General features: G+C 43.2%; 1 protein-coding gene and 1 pseudogene across 2 annotated transcripts in view; both read left to right on the forward strand.

The window, feature by feature from the left end:
- Window positions 1–743: 743 nt before the first annotated feature.
- Window positions 744–22,582, forward strand: part of PLEKHG7 (pleckstrin homology and RhoGEF domain containing G7) — a gene marked incomplete at both ends in the record, with an annotated part of 36,516 nt that continues 14,677 nt past the window's right edge. The window contains 5 exon segments of the mRNA XM_080935380.1: window positions 744–761; window positions 3,100–3,266; window positions 11,305–11,349; window positions 11,351–11,394; window positions 11,625–11,655. Of these exon segments, the coding sequence (XP_080791506.1) occupies window positions 744–761; window positions 3,100–3,266; window positions 11,305–11,349; window positions 11,351–11,394; window positions 11,625–11,655 (305 nt within the window).
- LOC308434867 (large ribosomal subunit protein eL29-like) lies at window positions 17,097–17,625 on the forward strand (annotated as a pseudogene). The gene has a single exon. The product of its transcript is annotated as a large ribosomal subunit protein eL29-like (transcript).

The raw sequence follows: 22,582 nt of genomic DNA on the forward strand, positions 1-22,582 counted from the left end.
CCCCATTTGCCCCTCCTGTCCCCATTCCCTTCCCTCCTGTTTCTCCACATATTTATGGCCTCCACTTCTCTACTCCTTTTCTCTCTTCTCTCTCTGCCCCTACTACCCTCTTAACCCTCCTCCCAGGCCCTGAATAAACTCTATTCTGTACTATACCATCATGTGGCTGGTCCCTCAGGGGGAAGGATTCCCAACATGGGTCCCCCAGAGACATCTCCCTTGCCCCCAGGCCTCACGGCACCTCCATGGGCCATACGTCCCCCACTCTCTTCATCTTTTCCTAACAGTGTGGATGGGTATCCTTGAGCTCACAGGCCAGCCTGACACATTTGACAAGTTCTAAGCCAAATGAGAGACACTGTCTCAAAAAATCAAGATGAACAATTCCAGAGGAACAAGACCTCCATTCTTCTGTAGCCTCTGCTTACACACACACACACACACACACACACACACACACACACACAGAGTCCTGGTGATCTCAGAGACTAGAATGAGAATACCACTAGGTGTCTAAGTAGAGAATAAACTGGCCTGAGTCAGAATTGATTTGAATTTCATAAATTGTTTTTATGAACAATTTCATTTTTTAATGCTTTGCACATTTCAAAAGTCTGCTAAGGAGGGGTAGAGCCAGTTCCTTCCTCAGCCCTAACCAGGTTGCTAAGGTTCAGTGGGAGGGTCTATTTTACCGGTGGAGATCTAGCTGCCAAAGTTCTAGCCAGGCAGCTGGATGTACGGTCATGTCCACCCTGAGGCTGGTGAGGATTCAACCCAGACAATGTCATGTTCAGAGGTAGACCATCCCAAAGGTACGAAGACCTTCAGTGCTTTCTGGATTCCCTCTTGCATGTCTGTTGTTGGGATCTTATTAACTCTCTGTGGTCCCATCTTGGTCTTTCCTGGTCTAATAGAAGTAGGGAATCATTAGTCTGGGTAATTTAATTCCTAGAACAGTGGTATTCTTCCCCAACAGGGTGAGTGCATTTGTTGGATTTTGTTGTGTTTTAGAGACAGTATCCATAGCCCAGGCTGACCTCAAATTTGATATATAGTGGAAGATGACCCTGAACCCCTTATACATCTGCCTTTAACTCCCAAGGGCTGAGATTCTTGGTTTTTACACCACCAGGATATTTGCATGATTCTTAAACCTGGGAATGAAAAGCTAGTGACCCTTCTGAATAATGAGCCCATAGTGGACCAATCTTGTAGAGAACTCAGAAGAGATGGCATGTACAGACTTCCTGTCCAGTTTGACTCTATCAGCTCCACAGATGAAGTCTCTATGGAAGGGACCTTATAGGAACTTTCAGAGTTCTTTGTACCTATGAATTGAACTGACTTTGGTTGATAGGTCAGCAGCTCTCTTTAAATAATACTTCTGTACCTGTTAGCTTCGTTTGACCATTAGCCAACTAAGAGTCAGAGTAAATGGAGAGAATACAAGGTCCCCAGAATCAATATCATAACATTGTCATGGCAATGTCATAATACTGGATTCCTCCTCTTGGCAGATAAGAATAAAACTAAGAGCCTATTACTTCTTGCTACACAGAGTTACTGGACTTGGCCATGATCAGATGAAACAAAAGAAAGCAAGTGCCTGAGATGAATGGGCACACAAGAACACTGAGATAGAAAGGAGGGGTGTTGGTGTGGGGCCCTTTAGTGTGGAAGCAGCCATGTGTTATAACACAATGGGAGCACAGAACCACAATTAACGTAGGCATAGCCATAGCATTTCAGACAGTGCTGAACCATAAGGGGTACAAGGTCAAGTCATGAAAAACATTTGACTTCCAGTATTCACAATCACTAAGTCAAGGAAGTAAATAATACTCCGTGGAGATGCTCAAGAATGCTACTGATGAAATTAAAATTATATTGTACTAAGTTGTGAATGATTAATCACTGTAAAATCTGTCCTGCCCAAACACATGGGTTCCCAGAAGGTTCCAGACAGTTGCACTGAAATTACTGAGCATCTCAGAATGAGTGATTAACTGCTAATGCTCATCTGCAAATGACCCATGCAGAATCTACACCCAGCCTTCAGTTTCCCAAGGCAAGGGGAGACACTGTCAGTACCCATTCCAGTGTCTCATCTCTGTGAGTCATCAAGAACTGAATTTGATGTGATCATTGAACGGACAGGTACCACCCCAATGCCACAGGTCACTTCCATATTCCCATATGCAATTTAGCCAAATAGCAATCAGCCTTACTGCAGCAGGAGAAAGGATTTATGGGAAGGGAACTCTACATGTGTATCCTAAAGAACACTAGTCATCGAGAGAAACAGGGCACTGAACAAGGTCTGGAGTTTTCTTTTCACAACCATTTTATTTTCCTTAAAAGATTTATTTTAGGGTCTTTCTTACGCAGCCCAGACTGGTGGTGAGTCTGAAATACCCCTGAGTTTGTACACGAGCATCACCACGCATGGTTCACATCTTTGTAAGCACACCTCATTATTTAGGCATGGAGGGGAGGGACTTGGTTTTCCCCATCAGGAAACCCCAGAATACACTAAATGCATGCACATATGCATGAACACATGCAAGCAAGCAGGATATAGGGAGAACCTAGTCCACGTTTGATTCTCTTCAAACAGGATCATCACAAGGAGGTTAGTTTTTGTTTGGTAAATAGACAGTACGTCTTGATGTCAGTCTGCTATTTAGATGGACTTAACATGCTACTCACTAGACCAAAGCCACATGTGTAAATTACCTTCAAAATATCAAGGGCACAGATGAAAGTTGAGCTGTCCCTGCTTCCTCTGAATTATAAGCTTGCCTTTGACATTTCAGATACCTTTTCTCACTTCAGTCTCCCTGTTACCTCAGATTGGACCAGCTGCTTCTCTCTGAAAATGCAACAACCTGCTTATAATTCTCATTTGGGAAAAGACAAAGGGAAAGCCACAGGATGGGTGGCATTTGGACACAGACACTATGGAAATAACCTGTGATCTAGAGAATAGCAACTTGGACACTGTCTTTTGGAAGCTTCTGGAAATAGGTCCTCCTAACCTTGTGGAAGGATAGAGCCGCCCTATGCAGAGACAGGCACAACCTTTAAGAACCATTGAAGAAACATTTTGAGAGCCAGGGGAAACTTCTCCAGTTTGACTGGCAAGCTCCTGGTCACATTTTCATCCTTCCTACTATGAGAATATTAAGAGGCAGTGGGTGGGAGGTCTCACACGCTTTACTTCAGCAAGATGACTCCTTGAAAATGCCCATCAGAGGGAGCTTGAGGTACCCTGCAGGCTCAAGTTGCCATCCCAAGAGTCTACCTGGAAGTCCAAAGGATTCTTCTCACTTATGTCAGCCTTGCGACCCCAAACAAGATTGCCTTCAAACCCCGAAGGAGCCATCAGTGCACCCAACATAATCTGACCACAAGCAAAGCCCAGTGAAGAGGATGCCCTTGCCCAGCATCCCAGCAGCCCAGCAGCCCAGCAGTAAGGCGTCCTTCACATGGAAGAAAGAACCATACTGCCCAACCTTACCACACGACACCTAAAGGTTCTCAGTGGTTTGTAACTGAAAAGTCTTCAGAGGTACCCCAACATCCAAAATGAGGAGGCCCTACCAGGAGAGAAGCTGTCAGAATACACGCAGCTTTCAGTAGTGCTGACCACTCCGGTAAAATGGTAGCATTCCAGATAGAAGGAAAATAGTTCTACTCTAGCTCACTCTCTCCAGTGTTCTTGAAGTTGGTTTAAGTAAGGCCACCGATGGTCTTTAAGTCACTGTAGAGCAATGAATGATCTCTTGCAAATAGATACCACTTGGCTGATTTAAAGAAAGAACTCAATATTCAAAGTTCTTATTCCCCAACCTACCATTACCCTCAAACTAATCCAGAGCATTTTAGCTTCAAGAGTGAAATTATTCTCCTCACTGTGTCTGCTTTGGAATTCTGGACAAGTCGGAGCAAGACTAAACCAATTATTTTTACACTGTCTTCCAGGGAGAAGAGCACATCAGTCCGGATGTGTATGCATCTTCTTACTGCAGAGCAGTGCCGGCTGTTAGCTCTTTAGGCTTCTGTCTCCGTTCTTATTCTCATGGACAAGCCTGTTGCTTACACTTTCAAAAGCCAGACCAAACCAAAACAATCGCTCTACATTTGTGGCTGCAAAAGTCTTTGCTTTTGCAGAGCCCTTTAATAGTGCAAGACAAGTGAAGGTGCCAGTGTCCGTGCTTGTAGGGGACAGGGTGTAACAGCCCCAAGAGCTCAGGGCTTTTGTTTTGACTTGTCAGTGAGTTGGCCCTGAGACTTAATTAGTGACTATTTAGTAATGGTTTTGTCTGGTGGAGGAGATAGAACGGCCAAAAATATTCACCAGCCTTTCAAAAGGAAATTCAAAGGACTGGGGATAAAAAAACAGAAAGTCCCATTTAAATGAGCATGATCTAAGAAAGAAAAGAGAGAGAGAGAGAGAGAGAGAGAGAGAGAGAGAGAGAGAGAGAGAGAGAGAGAGAGAGAAAGAAAGAAAGAAAGAAAGAAAGAAAGAAAAAAGAGGGAGGGAGGGAGGGAGGGAGGGAGGAAGGAAGGAGGAAGGAAGGAGGGAAGGAGGGAAGGAGGGAAGGAGGGAAGGAGGGAAGGAGGGAAGGAGGGAAGGAGGGAAGGAGGGAAGGAGGGAAGGAGGGAAGGAGGGAAGAAGGGAAGGAGGGAAGGAGGGAAGAAAAGAAAGAACCCTGCCTCCTAAGACAGCTGTGGCCTCACCTACAATTGCTGTGTAAATGTGCAGCTAGCTCTGAGCTTGCAGCAAGGCCCCCATTGCTTTGCCTTCCAAGCTGGAGATAAATAGTTTCTGTGACAGGAAAGGACACCTCTGTGCCTAATTTTACTACTTGATTAATAAGATTGGCAAGAAAGCCCCCATTTCATTTGGAAAATTCCAGAGGAGTGAAGGGGACTTTGACACCTATTTGTCCCAGACAACATGACATCAGCCCACATGTAGAAACAGTAGAGGAAAATGCAAATAATTGTGTCAGGTGTATCTGTTTGCTATTACAGCATAACAAATCACACCCCAAACGCCAAAATACTAGCCAGTGATTGTTTCTTGTCGGCCTGTGGGTCTACTGGGGCGTACATAGTCTGCAGGACAGGACTCAGTTGGGCAGTTCGGCTCCTGTGTCCTTTGTCCTTTATCCTTGACCAAAGGGCACATTCTTCTTACAATGGTGGGAGAGGTTTAAGGACACAGAGGAGACACACAGAGCTTCTTTCATCTGGACTCTGAATCTCATTTAATTTTATTGACCGAAACAAGCCACTTGGTTGAATCAAGGTCAGGGGCTAAGTGCTACCACCATCAGGAGAGCACTGAAGTAGCATGTACTAATGGTGTGAATGCAAGACACGGGTAATGGGAGGGACCATGTGCTAATCCCCTAGTGGTGTGAGCTAAGATGAGGAGCACAGATGTGGCAGAGACAGAGGAGAGCGCATTCAGAGACAGATGGTGTGGTGACATTAATTTGAGTCTGATCATGCACGGCTTAGTATGCTTCCGATCTGAATGGCGTTGAGTGGGTGGGGCGATGGACTCAGGTAGAGGCAGGTGGAAATCTGCTTCAGATGAGTGGACAGGAGGACTGGATATTTTTTTGTTAAAAAAAAATGAAAGAAAAAAAGAAAAAGAAAAGATCGTGACTGTTCTTGGGTATGGTAGAAGGGAAAGTTTATTGTAGATCAAAGGAAGAATATAGACAGAGGCAGAGACACCTCGGAAGGTCCAGACTGGACATGACTCTGAGCCTTTTGAGGAGACAGGGGAGGGGAGAGGGAAGAGCTAGACCAGCCAAGTCAGGAAGGTAAAGGGTAGATCAAGAGAGAGCAGGTAACCAAGATAACTGGATTATATAGGGAAGAGCCACTGAAGGCAAGTCAGCCCAGCTGCTGGGCTGGAGCGTTCAGCATAGAGGGTTGGGAAAGCCAGTCATACCCTGTAACATAGGGACTGAAGGATGCTGGGAGAACCTGGCAGCTAGGTCTGTTGAGTTAAATAGGTAACTCAGCCATTTGTCCCAGGGTTTAAGACACAACAAGAAGAGACTGGCTGAGGATGAGAAGCTATGTTTTGGCTGTAATGAAGACTGGAGTTCAAAGAAATGTCCCAGGTTGTGATATTTAGGACAACTATGCAGATTTCAGAAAAGCTGACAAAGTAGATGTTGACCAGAATGATTTCTGAGCTTCTGTTTGTACAGACAAGTGGTTAGCCATCCCCTTCACTAAGCTAGTCAAATTCAACTGAAGGACTCTTCCTTACCAGCATTCCTACTGTCCCCTTTTAACGTGAGCATGAGCTCAGACTCACTATAGCCGAGTCTGCTGTTGCCAAAGATGCCTCCTGGGAAAGATCCTTGGAAAGATCCATACAACCCTTCCTTACTACCTTTCCTTAATAACGAGTGGACCTTATGCTTAAGCAATGCAGAGTCTCATTTACTCCCAAGCACAGTCAACATATCCCTTTCAGTTCGTCTCTTTCATATTCATCTGCTCCCACAATCATAGCTGTTCCAAGACTCCATCGTCCAGTCAGTACTCAACTAAAGTCTATTTGCAAATCAGTTTATTACAGGAAAACAGATGGGGGAGGGAAGAGAAGCTGCTGTTGTTAAAAGATGGCATCCCAGTTTCAGCACCAACGTTAGGAAAAGAATGAAGAGAGGGGGGTGGTATGGCCCATAGAGGTGTGGCAAGGCCTGGAGGTGGGGTTGGGGGGGGAATGCCTCTGAAGGATTCATGTTGGGAATCCCTTCCCCCTGAGGGACCAGCCACACAAAGGTATAGTACGAAATAGAGTTTATTCAAGTCATGGGGTAGTTAAGAGGGTAGTAGAGGCAAAGACAGAGACGAGAAGAATAGAGGAGTAGAGAAGTAGAGGAGTAGAGGTCAGCCATGAGCATGTGGGGGGAGGGAAGGGGAAGAGGAGGGATAAGGGTGCAATAGCAAAAACAAGAGACAACAAGGGGGGGCAAGCAGCCCCTTTTATAATGTCAGGGCACTTCGGTAGGGCATACCTGGCTATTTCCAGGTAACTGAGGGTGGGGTATAACTGGCTGTTGCCAGGTAACTGGGAGGGTGAGGTGAGGTATACAGAATCCCAACAGCTGCTGCCAGTCAAGTCTTTACTACAGAATCACTTAACTATCCCCAGAGAGTTTGCATTCTGACAAAGAACATGGCTAGAGCCAAACATGGTTGTCTGTGTGAAAGGGCATGTTAATCAGAAGGAAGCAAGTAGAGAGATCTTGTGGACAAGAAGCCATTCCTGGCATGGCTGAAGTCTGTATTCACAGAGAGTTGCCTGTCTCACCCCATCTTCAGTCCTGCCCTGCTTCGGAAAAGAAAACACACACATACACACACACTAAATTTTCATAAGGGTAAACACTAATTCTCAGTGTCAAAATGAGTATAAGAAAGTTAAGTATACAGAGATTAACTGATAATTAATAAATAACTAATAGATTAATCAATAGGTCAGTGTTAGCACGATAGCCAAATGTCAAGGCATTTGAAAATCCCTCTTGAGGAAGAAATCAGACAAAATAGTCACTAACACTTCCCAAGTAAGATCCATTGTGGGGTTACCATTACAGGGCAGCATTCCCTAAATTAAGGTCCTGGGATCCAGAACCTAAGTTTGGATTCCATCTCAAGTTCTTTCTGGCAACAGATCCTGGGCCACATTCTTCAGAGCTCTGAGTATTCACTATGATGCATAACTACAGATAGTATCTGTGTGTCCGTCTCTTTTCCTGATGTTGTGCCCTGACAAACACAGCTTAAGTGAAAAGGTGTTTATCTTGACTCACAGTTCCTGGGTAAAGAGTCCATCATGGCGGAGGTTGGGGCAGGGGGTAGGGTGGTGCTGAGGTGGAGGGCGGGGCATTCTGATGTTCAGCTCCCTTTTATTGAATCATTCCAGGACCCTCACCCACAGAGTGGTACCACCACAGGTCACAAGGTCAATCTTCTCACCTCTGTTGACCTAACCCAGATAACCTTTCATAGGCATCCCCAGAGGCTAACTCAACGCAGGTAATCCCTCATAGCCTGGCCAAGTGGTGTGTCTCCTATGTGTTTCTACATCATGTCACTTTGAATTGTCAGTGGTAACCATCACAACCTCACAGCTTTTCTTCATTGATTAAATACTACCAATAAATTAGAATTGGTTATTATTGTAGCTATTGTTTTGGGTCTTTTTTTCCTCTTTTTTATTGGGGGGGGTGTTTGTTTGGTTTGGTTTGGATTTTGGAGAACCCATTCATTTACACAGTACTTCCTTATGCAGGTGACTGGTTGATTCTTTTTAAAATATTGTGATATCAGAGCTAAGTGCCTGGTCATGGAAGAGCTCATCTGCTTTGTCAGAACATCCACCACAAAATTGCACCTACACAATCTTTATTTAAAGCTTACTAGGTGTTTATTTTCACTTAGGGAAATCAAGGTCCAAGGGAACAGGGAAAGGTCACCACGGGGTTGTGATGACAGTCTTGAGTTGGGGATCTGGGATTTAGGTCACTCAATTGTATTGTTCTGCTGTTAGCTTCCTGTGGTTGCTGTTTTGCTGTAATGAAGCACCCAAAACCAGATGACTGAACAAGTAAAGATTAAAATAATTATATTGTAACATAAAAATATTGTATGTTTGTTGGGGGGAAGTGGGTACCAATTCAAAGATCATTTAAATGAATTTACAGTGGGCAATCAACTCAGAACCAAACATATCCAATGCTATTTAAAACAAGAAACTTTAATGTTTAGGACAGCAAAAATAAGAAAAGTCTTTAGAAGCAGCAATGACTCACACATGGCGTTAAGTTCAACTGCTCTCACTGAGATGCTTCCATTAGAGAATCAGACCCCACTCCTCTCCAGAGTACCCAGAAATCTATCCACCACTGAGCTTTGGGGAAGACAGACAATGTTCTCTCTAGCAGTCTATGTTTCTTCATGTTGTTGGACAAGAGTATTCTTTCTAATTGCTTCCCTACATCTCTGCTTTATTACAACTGTGGTTCTTAATACTTTTACTTGTCCATCTTCCTTTTTGATGTTAAGAAATGCGCATGTACACAGATTGCCTTATGCCCTTAGGCATCCCCACCCACCCAGTATGGGCATCTTTGTGCTTTGACCACATAAAAAAGGTCTTGACTCAGGGCCTGCATATAACATATGCCCTCTCTCCACTCCATATGGACAAATTCCAGTCAATACTGACCAGTGTCATTCTAAATGAATATCTCATATTAGAAAGAACCCCAGAAAGAGGAGAAGTGGGTGGGGGTAATACCATAATATATTCTAGGTTTGTATATACATATAATTAATTACTCATTTAGGATCCAGACTCTAAAACCAAATTCAACCAAAGACTGCCAGCATTTCATTGCATAGGCCAATATTTCTATTTATTCAGAAAGCTCATTTGAACACTGCTCTAGCCCATGCTAGATTGTTAAACACTCTGATATGTCAGCCCTACTACAGCCTCCTGAGAAATATTTATAAGAGGAAAAAATGGAGTTAGAGAAAGGAAGGAGGAAGGAAAGGAAGGATGCAGTGAGAAAACAAGCAGAAGAGAATATTCTGGAATGAATGGAGAGACTTTTTTAAAAAGATTTATTTAGCTATTATATATAAGTACACTGTAGCTGTCTTCACACACACCAGAAGAGGGCATCAGATCTCATTACAGATGGTTGTGAGCCACCATGTGGTTGCTGGGAATATGAACTCAGGACCTCTGGAAGAGCAGTCAGTGCTCTAACCACTGAACCATTTCTCTAGCCCATGGGGAGACTTCTAAAGGAAATGTCCTGGTCGGAGTTTGGAGAGAAATCCCTACCAGACAGTGGAGATAAATGGAAGTGGAAACAGAAAACACAGACGTGAATCTGGAGACTAGCACTTGGCAGCTAGCTATCACCAGGGTACAAAGTGCGGGCTTGGTTATTGTTCCATTTACTCAACAAATGTTTACTGAGCCCTTACTGAACAGAGGGATTTAGAGGAGCCAGGAGCTTAGTTAGGATAATGCAGAATTAAGGCAGGAGCCTACAAAATGACCTTTGAAAGTAAATCACTTTCCACATGGGAGAACAACATGAGAGAATGATTTCATCTATTTCTCCTCATCTGCTTGGGAGACACAGAGAAAGAACAGGTAAAACAGATCCTAAAACTCCAGGGAGTGGAGCTAATTGAATAAATCTGAACCTAACTTTATTTACACAGACCTCATTTAAGCTACTTAACATTGGTACCGCACGGGCCAGAATCTCCTGCATTAAACAGTAGTAAGCCTGTGAAAATGGGGCCTGTGCCTCTCATCCCTGGCATAAAATCATTTTTATTACAGTCCAGACCCTGTTTTCAGGTACTAAACTGCAAAGCAACAAATACCAGAAGGCACACAGGGGCAGACCATGCATGACTTGGATATATGGTTTATATCTTTTCTTGTCTGTACAGGATAAAGAGCCCCTGGAGTGTCCCAAATTTTCTAGCAATTTTTCTCATTTCTCTCTAAAATCAAAAAAACTATTGACTTCAAACAATCAGCTGTGGGTGGCAAGGTGCACCAGGGTCACCCCCTCTTGCCTCTGAGGTACTGTGCACCATTTGCAAAGATGTCTGGGTCTAAAAACTCTCTTTTAGTGTCAGACTGAATGAACAGGGTTCTCTGGGTGAGTTAAGATATGTGGGTGTACTGGCTGGTTTTGGGTCAACTTGACACAAGCTGGAGTTATCACAAAGGAGCCTAAGTTGAGGAAATGCCTCCATGACATCCAGCTGTAAGGCATTTTCTCAGCTAGTGATCAAGGGGGGGAGGGCCCAGCCCATTGTGGGCGGTGCCATCCCTGGGCTGGTAGACATTGGTTTTATATGAAAGCAGGCTGAGCAATCCAGGGGAAGCCAGCTAGTAAGTAACATCCCTCCCTGACCTCTGCACCAGCTCCTGACTCCTGATCTGCTTGAGTTCCAGTCCTGACTTCCTTTGGTGATGAACAGCAATGTGGGAGTGTCAGCTTGCTTCTTGGTCATGATGTTTATGCAGAAATAGAAACCCTGACTAAGACAATGGATAATAAGAATAAAAAAGCCACACTTGTCTTCTTGTGACCTCACTATGCCTCAAAACTGAAGTAGTCCGACTTTTCCTTAAAGAACACGCCTGCATGACCAGAGTTGTCTGAAGAATGACTTGCTAGCATCCTGCCTCTCCGCTCTCACCTTTATTCTCTTTAGCACAGGTTTTGTGAGCACAGGACCTGGGGACCTTCTAGTGTTTGATAGTTAGTGATTATTTGTGTCACCCACTGCTGCTGCTGAATCCAGGTTCTATTCATTCTGTCTACATTCATTGCATATTAGCTATGGGGCAAATATTGTAATACACAAAGGGGACTTTTCAACTGGTTAAGATCTGGTAGAATTCTGGTATGGACCCATTTGAATGGAAGCCTCACCTAGAATAATCATAAAGACGTGAGTTATTGGAACCAGGTGACTACCAGTCTTTTATAAGTGATCCATTTGAGGAGATAAGTTCTGGGTCTTCCCCACAGAATGTTTTCAGAAGTTGCTCAGTCCCACAAGGTAAGCAGATGAAGGAAGAGAGCTGTCCTTCTTCCAATGCCCTTGTGTAGGTCCACAGCAGAAGCTGTGTCCCAGATTAAAGGTGTGTAACACCACACCTGGATCTGGGACTTGCTTTGTCCCAGATGACCTTGAACTTTAAGATCTCCTTGCCTTAGTGTCCTAAGATTCATAGCTGCTATGCCTCAAGATCTCCATGCCAAGATTCAGGTCAGAAACATGTATCTCCCAGCCTCAAAATCAGGATCACAGGTAAGCCATTCTATTCTGGATTGTGGTTCATTCCAGATATAGTCAAGTTGACAACCAGGAATAGCTATTACAATCTACCCTTGTCAACTTGACACAAATAATATCTCATGTCCACATGAAGTAATAACAAGGTCATGAATACACCTAACATTCCTCATACAATCACAAACACATTTGTAAATTACAATGGGGCAATGTCCCTTGGGAACAATCTTTTAGTATCTCAACTTAAATACCAATTGATGTTACAAATGTGTTCTTAAAATAAAACAGAAGCATTCATATTACTTTATAATTCTCATTTCTGCAACTGTTTACCTGGCCTTAGGTGGTATTTATAACTACCTTCCTCTACTACCCATTCTTTATTTCCTCCACCCTCTGCAAGCACCTCAGCAGGTCTTGGCTCTTTTCCTGGAGGAGTGACCCATACATTCATTCCTGATGGTTCTGTATTCTTTGTCATCCTGCTTGGATCAGGTTGTTGTAGTTTCCCATTGACTTTAATCTCAGGATGTAGTAGTACTAATAGACACCCTAAGGGATCTTCTGCACTCCAGACATAATCCTTCTTACCTCCATTGTGGAGAGACAATCCAATTTTTCCATGGTATCTGGATCTATCCCCCTCCTAACACTATTATTCCTTTCTTAGTCTGTTGGTTCAAGGGCCTTAGAAGCCCAAAATGACCAGGGAAGAGCCTGAGTTTCCAGTTCAATGGAATGTTTGTGACTCCTAGTAGGAGTATTTCCCACTCTGGAAACAAAACTTCTAGACCAGCCAAACTTAGAGTTATGGGAGAAGGAAACAAAAATTTTCCTAGAGGGCCACTAGGAATGATAATGAGTGGAACTATTCCCTTTTCCACCCCTTTATTCCTGGACTCATGGGGCCTGGCTCTGAGAGAAACTGTACCATATATTGGACGCTGATTCATAGCATATGCTGCCTTCTGAAGAACTCTGCCCCAGCCCTCCATGCTGCTGCCACATAATTGGCACTGTACCTGTGTCTCCAAAAGGCCATTCCATCTTTCTATCAGACCAGCTGCTTCAGAATGATGAGGAACATGGTAAGACCAGTGGATGCCATGATTATGGGCCCAATGTTGCACTTCCCTGGCTGTGAAATGAGTTTCTTGGTCAGAAGCAATATGGTGTGGAATACCATGACGATGAATAAGGCATTCTGTAAGTCCACGGATGGTGGTTTTGGCAGAAGCATTACGTGCAGGAAAGGCAAGTCCATTACCAAAATAAGTATCTACTTCAGTAAGAACAAAACATTGTCCTTCCCACAGAGGACGTGGTCCAATGTAGTTGGCATACCACCAGGTTTCTGGTTGGTCACCTTGAGGAATGGTACCATATCTGGGGCTCAGTGTTGGTCTCTGCTGTTGTCAGATCTGACATTCAGCAGCAGCTGTAGCCATGTCAGCCTTGGTGAGTGGAAGTCCATGTTGTTGATCCCAAGCATAACCTCCATCTCGGCCACCATGACCACTTTGTTCATGTGCCCATTGAGCAATGGCAGGGATGGCTGGGGAAAGAGGCTGGTTGTCCACTGAATGAGTGATCTTACTCAATTACTGAACTCCTCCTCAACTGAAGTCACCTTTTGGTGAGCATTTACATGGGACACAAATATCTTCACATCCTTTGCCCATTTGGAGAGATCTATCCATATACTTCTTCCCCAGATGTCTTTCTCACTAGTTTTCCAATCCTGATCTTTCCAAGTCCCTGACCATCCAGCCAATCCATTGGCTACAGCCCATGAATCAGTGAACCATCTTACCTGTGGCCATTTCTTCTTCCAGACAAACTGTAACACCATATGTAACACCAAACAAACTGCCTGAAGTTCTGCCCACTGTGAAGATTTTCATGTAACAACATCTGGGGATGCCTAGGTCAAGTCAGGCATTGACATTTGCATGGCATTAACTGGTCATGGTGGGAAGTGGGGAGTGATGAAGAAGGTCTACTCAAGCCTACCCTTCAGTAATTTAGTAACTCTTTGGTTATTTATTTATTTATTTATGACCCAAATGCTGCCCCCCCCATCACCCCCTACCTCCTTCCTTCTCCCCTTCTCCTCTGTGAATTCCCCTAACTTGGCACTGTAGTGTTACGGGCATCCTCTCCCACTGAGGCCAGACAAAGCAACACTATTGGGGAACAGATTTCACAGTCAGGTTACAGCTTTAGAGACAGTCCCTGCTCCAGTTATTGGGGGACCCACAAAAAAAGTGAGCTGCCCATCTGCTGCATATGTGCTGGGAGCCTCTGCCCAGCCTGTGTATATTTTTTGTTGGTAGCTCAGTTTCTGAGAACTCCCAAGGGTCCAGGTTAGTTGACTCTGTTGGTCTTCCCTTGGGATTCCCATCCCCTTCAGGGTCTTCAGTCCTTCCCCTAACTCTTCCAATAGAGTCCCTGACCTCTATCCAGTGCTTGGCTGTGAGTATCTGCATCTGTCAGCTGCTGGTACAGCCTCTCAGAGGACAGTTATACTAAGCTCCTGTTTGCAAGCATAACATAGTATCATTAATAGTGTTAGGGGTTGGTGCATGTCCATGGGATGGGTCTCAAATTGGGCGGGTTATTGGTTTTCCATTCTTCCAGTCTCTGCTGCATCTTTGTCCTGGCATTTCTTTTTACACAGAAAAAAAAAAAATTGGGGGTCAAAAGTTTTGTGGGTGGATTAGTGTCCTCCACTGGAGGGTCCTGTCCAGCTATAGGAGGTGGCCTCTTCAGTTTCCATGTCCCCACTGCTTGACATCTTAGCTAAGATTGCCTGCATTGGTTCCTAGAGCCTCACCCATCCCAGGTCTTTAGTGCTTCTTAGTACTAAACCTTGCCCCAACCCCCTGCAGCTACAGATTTCCATTCATTCTCCTGACCCCAAGGCCCTCTCTCCTGATCTGCCCTGCACCTGATCCTGCACCCCTATTCCTGCCCCCTCCCTGTCTCCTTGCCCATCCAGTTCCCTCCTTCCCTTTGCCTCTTATGACTATTTTATCCCCACTTATGAGTGAGAGTCAAGCATATTTGCTTGGGCCTTCTTTCATGTTTAACTTGTTTGGGTCTGTGGGGTCATGGGTATCCCATACATTATGGTTAATACCCACTTATCAGTGAGTACATACCAATCAGGCATGTATATACTTTGGGGTCTAAGTTACCTCTCTCAGGATGATATTTTCCAGTCCCATCCATTTGCAAAATTTATAATGCGGATTTTTAATCATTTTTAATAGATAAATTATAGTCAATTGTGTAAATGAACCATGTTTTCTGCATCCATTATTTGGTTGAGAAACATATGGGTTGTTCCTAGTTTCTGGATATTACAAATAAAGCTGCTATGAGCATAGTTGAGCAAGTGTCCTTGTGTTATGGTGGAACATCTTCTGTGTATATGCCCAGGAACAGTATAACTGGGTCTTCAGGTAGAACTATTTCCGATTTTCTGAGAAACTGTCAGATTGATTTCCAGAGTGGTTGGACCAATTCCCACCAGCAATGGAGGGATGGTTCCCTTTCTCCACATCCTCACCAGCATAGGCTGCTGCTTGAGTTTTTTATCTTAGCCATTCTGATTGGTGTGAAGTAGAATCTCATGGACATTTTGATTTGCATTTCTCTGATGACTAAGGATGCTAAATGTTTCCTTAAGTGCTTTTCAGCCATTCAAGATTTCCCTGTTAAGAATTCTGTTTAGGTTGCCTTACCTGGAGAACCACCCCATATGCAGTCACCAAACCCAAGCATTATTGCTGATGCCAAGAAGTGTTTACTAGAAGGAACCAGATATGGATGTCTCCTTTGAGGCTCTGCCAGAGTCATATAGATACAGGTGAGGATGCTTGCAGCTAAGCATCAGACTGAACATGGGGACCCCAATAAAAGAGCTAGAGAAAGGTCTGAAGGAGCTGAAAGGTTTGCAACTTCATGGGAAGAACAACACCATCAACAGCCAAGGCACTGAGGTGAAGAGGGTGATTGGGAGAAGAAACACCTTCATGGAAGCAAGTTGAGGTGGGAGGAGGGAGAGGAGTGAGAAGTAAGGGTATAACATTTTAAATGTAAATACAGAGAATATCCAATAAAATTGAAAAGAAAAAAGAAAAGAAAATCTGTTTAGCTCTGTACCTTGTTTTTAAAATTGAAGTTTTTGGATTGTGGTTGTCTAACTTCTTGAGTTCTTATTTATTTTTGATGTTAGTCCTCTGTAAGATGTAGGGTTAGTGAAGGTCTTTTCCCAATCTATAGGCTGCCGTTTTGTCCTAGTAACAGTATCGTTTGCATTACAGAAGCCTTTCCATTTCATGAGGCCTTACTTATCAATTGATTTTCGAGTCTGAGTCACTGGTGTTCTGTTCAGGAAATTGTCTCATGTACTAAGACTATTTCCCACTTTCTCTTCTATTAAGTTAATTTTTAAATGAATGACTCACATATTTCTAGCAGTTCAGAGACTTCTCCTGCACTGATGGAGAAACAAGGTAAGCAGAGCCCTGTTACCATGTTACCTGAAGATGGAAGACCACAGCCTCTAGCTCTCAACAATGCAGCATCCATCAGCAAAATTATGAATGTTCATTCTGGTACTCTAAGAGAAAGGAGACAGACAACATTCCTTTTAGCTACTTTCCAAAAGGAAGCTCTGTTAAAGCTCCACAGTAACCCCCTTCCCCTGTTACTATAAGTAATGATGTATTTTCTTTTATGTTGTCCATCTGAATCCCAAAGAGCCAGGATGGCCTTTCTTCAAGACAGGAATAGTGTCACACATTGTCATTTTGTTTTTAATTAAACATCTTGTGGTTAAGAAAGTAACAGTGGGGAAGAGCCTCTTCACTTGGCTTTATCTTAGTACAAAGGCAGATGGCAGGGGGAAATATGAATTACATCATCCTATCCAAAGGATCAGCTCCAGAAGCATGCTGAATAATGCTATTTCACGTGGCAAAACAGGGCTAATTGCCAGCGGGTGATGAGTTCTGCAAGAAACCAAAGCAAGACTTTGTAACACAGTGAAACTTTGCAATATGAACTATTTAACTTGGATACAAAGTGACTTAGAAAGAGCTAACTTGAAAGGAACTTATACCTGTACACATCCTGAGAGCCATTCAACCTCTTGCCTGTGGTGAACATTAAGAAATTAATGGGGTCCCAGGCACTGCGGGAGCCGCGGGTTACCGTGCAGACATGGCCAAGTCCAAGAACCACACCACCCACAACCAGTCCCGCAAATGGCACAGGAATGGCATCAAGAAACCCCGGTCACAAAGATACGAATCTCTTAAGGGGGTTGATCCCAAGTTCCTGAAGAACATGCGTTTTGCCAAGAAGCACAAGAAAGGCCTGAAGAAGATGCAGGCCAACAATGCAAAGGCAGTGAGCGCACGCGCAGAGGCCATCAAGGCCCTTGTGAAGCCTCAGGTCATCAAGCCCAAGATGCCAAAGGGCCCCAGCCGCAAACTCAGCCCAAGCTTGGGAAGAGGATTCGAAGCTACATGCCAAGGGTCGTAGGCTCTGCCAACCAAAGCCCAGGGTTCAAACCAAGGCAGAGGCCAAAGCTCCAGCTAAGGCCCAGGCTTCGGCTCCAGCTCAGGCTCCCAAAGGTGCCCAGGCCCCTGTGAAGGCTCCGTAGAAAAGGCCCCTGCCAAAGTGAAGACAGACGGACAGACTGCCATGACACACCCACCTACACACTATTGAAGATGACCAGTGTCCTATGCTGTTTTTACAAATAAACTTGAAACAAGAAAAAAAAAAAAAAAAAGAAATTAGTGAAGTTCCTGCCTTCGTCCCTACCTGACCCAGTGCCAGAGCACTCTGTACCCAGACCCCGCTAGGAGAGAGCCGGTCTCATAGGAGTACTGACATGTCTGAGAGCACAGGTGAGAAAACAACTGTTGCTCTGAGGGACGCGCCCAGAGCCTTCAGGATACAGGAATTGAGAAGCAGTTTGGGACAGGATCCTTCTGGTTTCTACCTGCGCCTTGTTCTGACCCTGTGCCCCAGACCCTGCAGGGAAAGAGCTGATTCCCCAGTAGTGCTGACATACAGGCTTACAGGACAATCAAGCCACTGTCAGAATAAGAAAAACCAGCTAACTCCAAAGATAAGCAGATGGTAAGAGGGAAGTCCAAGAACCTAAGCAACAGAAACCAAGTCCACTTGGCATCATCAGAACCCAATTCCCTCACCCTAGCAAGTCCTGAATACTCCCAACACACCAGAAAAGCAAGATTCTGATTTAAAAATCACAACTCATGACGATGTTAGAGGACTTTAAGAAGGTCTTAAATAACTCCTTTAAAGAAATACAAGACAACACAGCTAAACAGGTAGAAGCCCTTGAGGAAACACAAAAATCTCTTAGGGAATTACAGGAAAATACAACTGAACAGGTAAAAGAATTGAACAAAATCACACAGGATCTAAAAATTAAATTAGAAACAATAAAGAAATCGTAAAAAGAGACAACCCTGGCGATAGAAAACTTAGGAAAGAGATCAGGAGTTATAGACACAAACATCACCAATAGAATACAAGAGAAGAAGAGAGAATCTCAGGGGCAGAAGATACAATAGAAAACATTTACACAACAGTCAAAAAAAATGCAAAATGCAAAAAGCTTATAACCCAAAACATACAGATAATCCAGGACACAATGAGAAGGTCAAACCTGAGGATAATAGGTATAGAAGAGAGTGAATATTCCCAACTTAAAGGGCCAGGAAATAGCTTCAACAACATTATAAAAGAAAACTCCTAACCTAACGAAAGAACCATAAACATAAAAGAAGACTGCAGAACTCCAACTAGATTGGACCATAAAAAATTCTCCCATTGCATAATGGTCAAAACACCAAAGAAATGCACAAAACAAAGAAAGAATATTAAAAGCAGTAGGGAAAGAGATCAAGTAACCTATAAATGCAGACCTATCAGAATCACACCAGACTTCTCAACAGAGACTATGAAAGCTAGAACATCTTAGGCAGATGCCATACTGATCCTAAGAGAACAAAAATGCCAATCCAGGATTATATATCCAGCAAAACTGTCAATTACCATAGATAAAGAAACCAAGATATTCCATGACAAAAACAAATTTATAGAACATCTTTCCACAAATCCAGCCATACAAAGGATAACAGATGGAAAACTCCAACACAAGGAGTGAAACTACACCCAAAAAAAAGCAAGAAAGTAGTTTTCTTTCAACTAAAAGTCTTAGAAAGATCAGGAATTCAAGGCTTATACCTAAACATAGTAGAAGTAAAATATAGCAAACAAGTAACCAACATCAAACTAAATGGAGAGAAACTTGAATCAATCCCACTAAAATCAGGGACTAGACAAGGCTGCCCACTCTCATCCTACCTATTCAATATACTAATCGAAGTCCTAATCAGAACAATTAGGCAACAAAAGGAGGTCAAAGGAATACAAATTGAAAAGGAAGAATTCAAAATATTACTCCTACAGCTGATAAATAACTCCAGCAAAGTGGCTGGATATAAAATTAACTCAAACAAACTCAGTATCCTTCCTCTACTCAAAGTATAGAGTAGGCTGGGAAAGAAATTGGGGAAATGACACCTTCACAATAGTCACAAATAATATAAAATACATTGGTGTGATTCTAACTAAGCAAGTGGAAGATCTGTATGACAAGAACTTCAAGTCTCTGAAGAAGAAAATTGAACAAGATCTCAGAAGATAGAAAGATCTCCCATGCTTATGCACTGTCAGGATTAATATAGTAAAAATGGCCATTTTGCCAAAAGCAATCTACAGGTTTAATGCAATCCCCATCAAAATTTCAACTCAATTCTTCATAGAGTTAGAAAGAGAAATTTGCAAATTCATCTGGAATAGCAAAAAAAAAAAAAAAAACCCAAAATATTAAAAACTATTCTCGAAAATAAAATAACATCAGGGGGAATCACCATTCTTGACCTTAAGCTATATTACAGAGCAATAGTGATTTTAAAAAAACTGCAAGGTATTGGTACAGAGACAGGCAGGTAAAACAATAAAATGGAATTGAAGATCCAGAAATGAACCAACACACCTATGGTCATTTGATCTTTAACAAAGGAGCTAAAACCATCCAGTAGAAAAAAGACAGCATTTTCAACAAATGGTGCTTGTCCAGCTGGTGGTCAGCATGTAGAATAATGCAAATAGATCCATCCTTATCTCCTTGTACAAAGCTGAAGTCCAAGTGGATCAAGGACCTCCACATAAAACCATACGCACTCAAACTAATAGAAGAGAAAGTAGGGAAGAGCGTTGAGCACATGGGCACAGGGCAAGTTTTCTGGAACAGAACACCAATGGCTTACGCTCTAAGATCAAGAATTGACAAATGGGACCTCATAAAATTGCAAAGCTTCTGTAAGGCAAAGGACCCTGTCATTTGAATGAAACAACAACAAAAGGGATGGAAAATGATCTTTGACAATTCTCCATCTGATAGAGGGCTAGTATTCAATATATACAAAGAACTCAAGAAGTTAGACTCTAGAGAATCAAACAATCCTATTAAAAATGGGGTACAGAGCTAAACAAGGAATTCACAACTGAGGAATATCAAATGGTTGAGAAGCACCTAAAGAAATGATCAACATCCTTAATCATCAGGAAAATGCAAATCAAAACATCCCTGAGATTCCACCTCACACCAGTCAAAATGGCTAAGTTCAAAAGCTCAGGTGACAGCAGATACTGTTGAGGATGGAGAGAAAGAGGAACACACCTCCATTGTTGGTGGGATTGCAAGCTGGTACAACCAACCACTCTGGGAGGTTTCTCAGAAAACTGGACATAGTACTACCTGAGGGCCCAGCTATACCACTCCAAAGAATACAAATGGATGGACCCATGGCTCCAGCATATGTAGCAGAAGATGGTCTTGTTGGGCATCAATGGGAAGAAAAGCCCTTGGTTTTGACAAGGCTTAATGCCCCAGTGTAGGGTTAATGTCAGGGTGGGGAGGCGGGAGGTGTTGGGGGTAGGGGCACCCCCATAGAAGCAGGGGGAGGAGGGATGGGACCAGGTTTATGTAGGAGAGACTGGGAAAGGGCATAACATCTGAAATGTATATAAAATATATCCAACAAAAAGTGGAAAAATAAAAATAAATTTAAAAATTTTTTTAATTAATGAGGTACTACAGAAGCAGATTCCACAACTGTACATCTATGTCTGAGACAATCAGATTGGTCCTAGTGGGTTTTCCAATTCTTTCATGGTGTCATCACGTTTTAAACAATAATCAGTGTAAACCAGTGGTTCCTGGTTCTTTGTGACATAAGACAAGGGGCTCCTCGGACAGTTAAACATTTCCTTCTTCTATGTCATGGGTAAAGAGAGTGAGCTGGAGTCTATCCTCCTTTTTCCTGGAGACAAAAGAAGGGCTGGTCACCTATGGATTCCATTTGCAATGTACACCTAACAGGGTCTTAGTTCTGTTAATTACTTCAAAAGAAGAAATAAATACCCGCTGGGGCTCTAATCCCAGCAGCTCCACTTACTGTTCCCTGACCTCAACCATCTGAATCACTTCTTCCAATTTCCAGTCTTTTCCTCCAAAGGTAGGGTAATTGGTAATGGCTTATCTACAGTGTCTGTGATAAGAGTTGCCTCCAGAGCTTAAAGGAGAGGATCATTTCTCCCCAGATGTCCTGAGGCCTACCCTGAGCAGCAAACTCTCAGGGGTGCATGGAGCTAGTTCATACCATCAGGAGGAAAGAACCCCAGGAAGGAAGGAGTGTCTGTCTAATTGTTGACGTTGACCCTTAAAGCAACGGATTCTAGAGTGTGCTGGACTGCTGTATGTGCAAGCAATGGACTGTATCTAGGTGCTCAGTGGGAAGGACGGTCTGGTTCACAAATGGCAGGAAGAATGCTAACTTGCTTGTGCTCTAGGGTGAAGGGGTGGTGATACACAGAGGAAGAAAGATGAAATCCCTTATATGAAGTGTCAAGTGGAAGTGATAAAAAACCCTTGTCACCAATTCTGATGGGCTGAGCGCCATCTCCAGAACCCATGTGGTGGAATTACAGAGTCAACTTGAGTAAGGTGCCATTTTTTAAACAAACAGACAGTAGCTGAAAACTTTACATCCTGACCTGCAGAGAGAGAGAGAGAGAGAGAGAGAGAGAGAGAGAGAGAGAGAGATTTGGACCTGATGTGGGCTTGTGAAACCACACACGCACGAACACACACATTCACACATTAAGTAAATGAAAAATGTAAACAATAAACATTAAAAATCGCACAAATCTGCATATTAGCCTAGACACAGAACACTGGTATATTTTAAGTCATCGCTAATGTACTTAGAGAACCCAGGGCTTAAAATGCTTGAAAATGTATCACAAAAAAAGTTCACCTTCAGCCTTAACTTTCTGGTTCTCTCCAGTCATGTGTCACCAGTTCTTACTTGGAGGTCAAGTCCACGTTACTCTTGGATGTTAAATTCAAACCCTAGAATAAACTCTTTCAAAGGCCCACAAATTCCATAATAGCTCTCCAATCAGATGGGTGCCAGGCTGGAAACCCCCTTGTTTGTTTGTTTAGCCCTAAAAATACTTGTTTGAAAATGTAAGGCTTTGGATGATATGGGGTCCCAGACACACATTT

Source organism: Micromys minutus (assembly GCF_963924665.1).
Source record: "Micromys minutus genome assembly, chromosome: 22".
Classification (NCBI taxonomy): domain Eukaryota; kingdom Metazoa; phylum Chordata; class Mammalia; order Rodentia; family Muridae; genus Micromys; species Micromys minutus.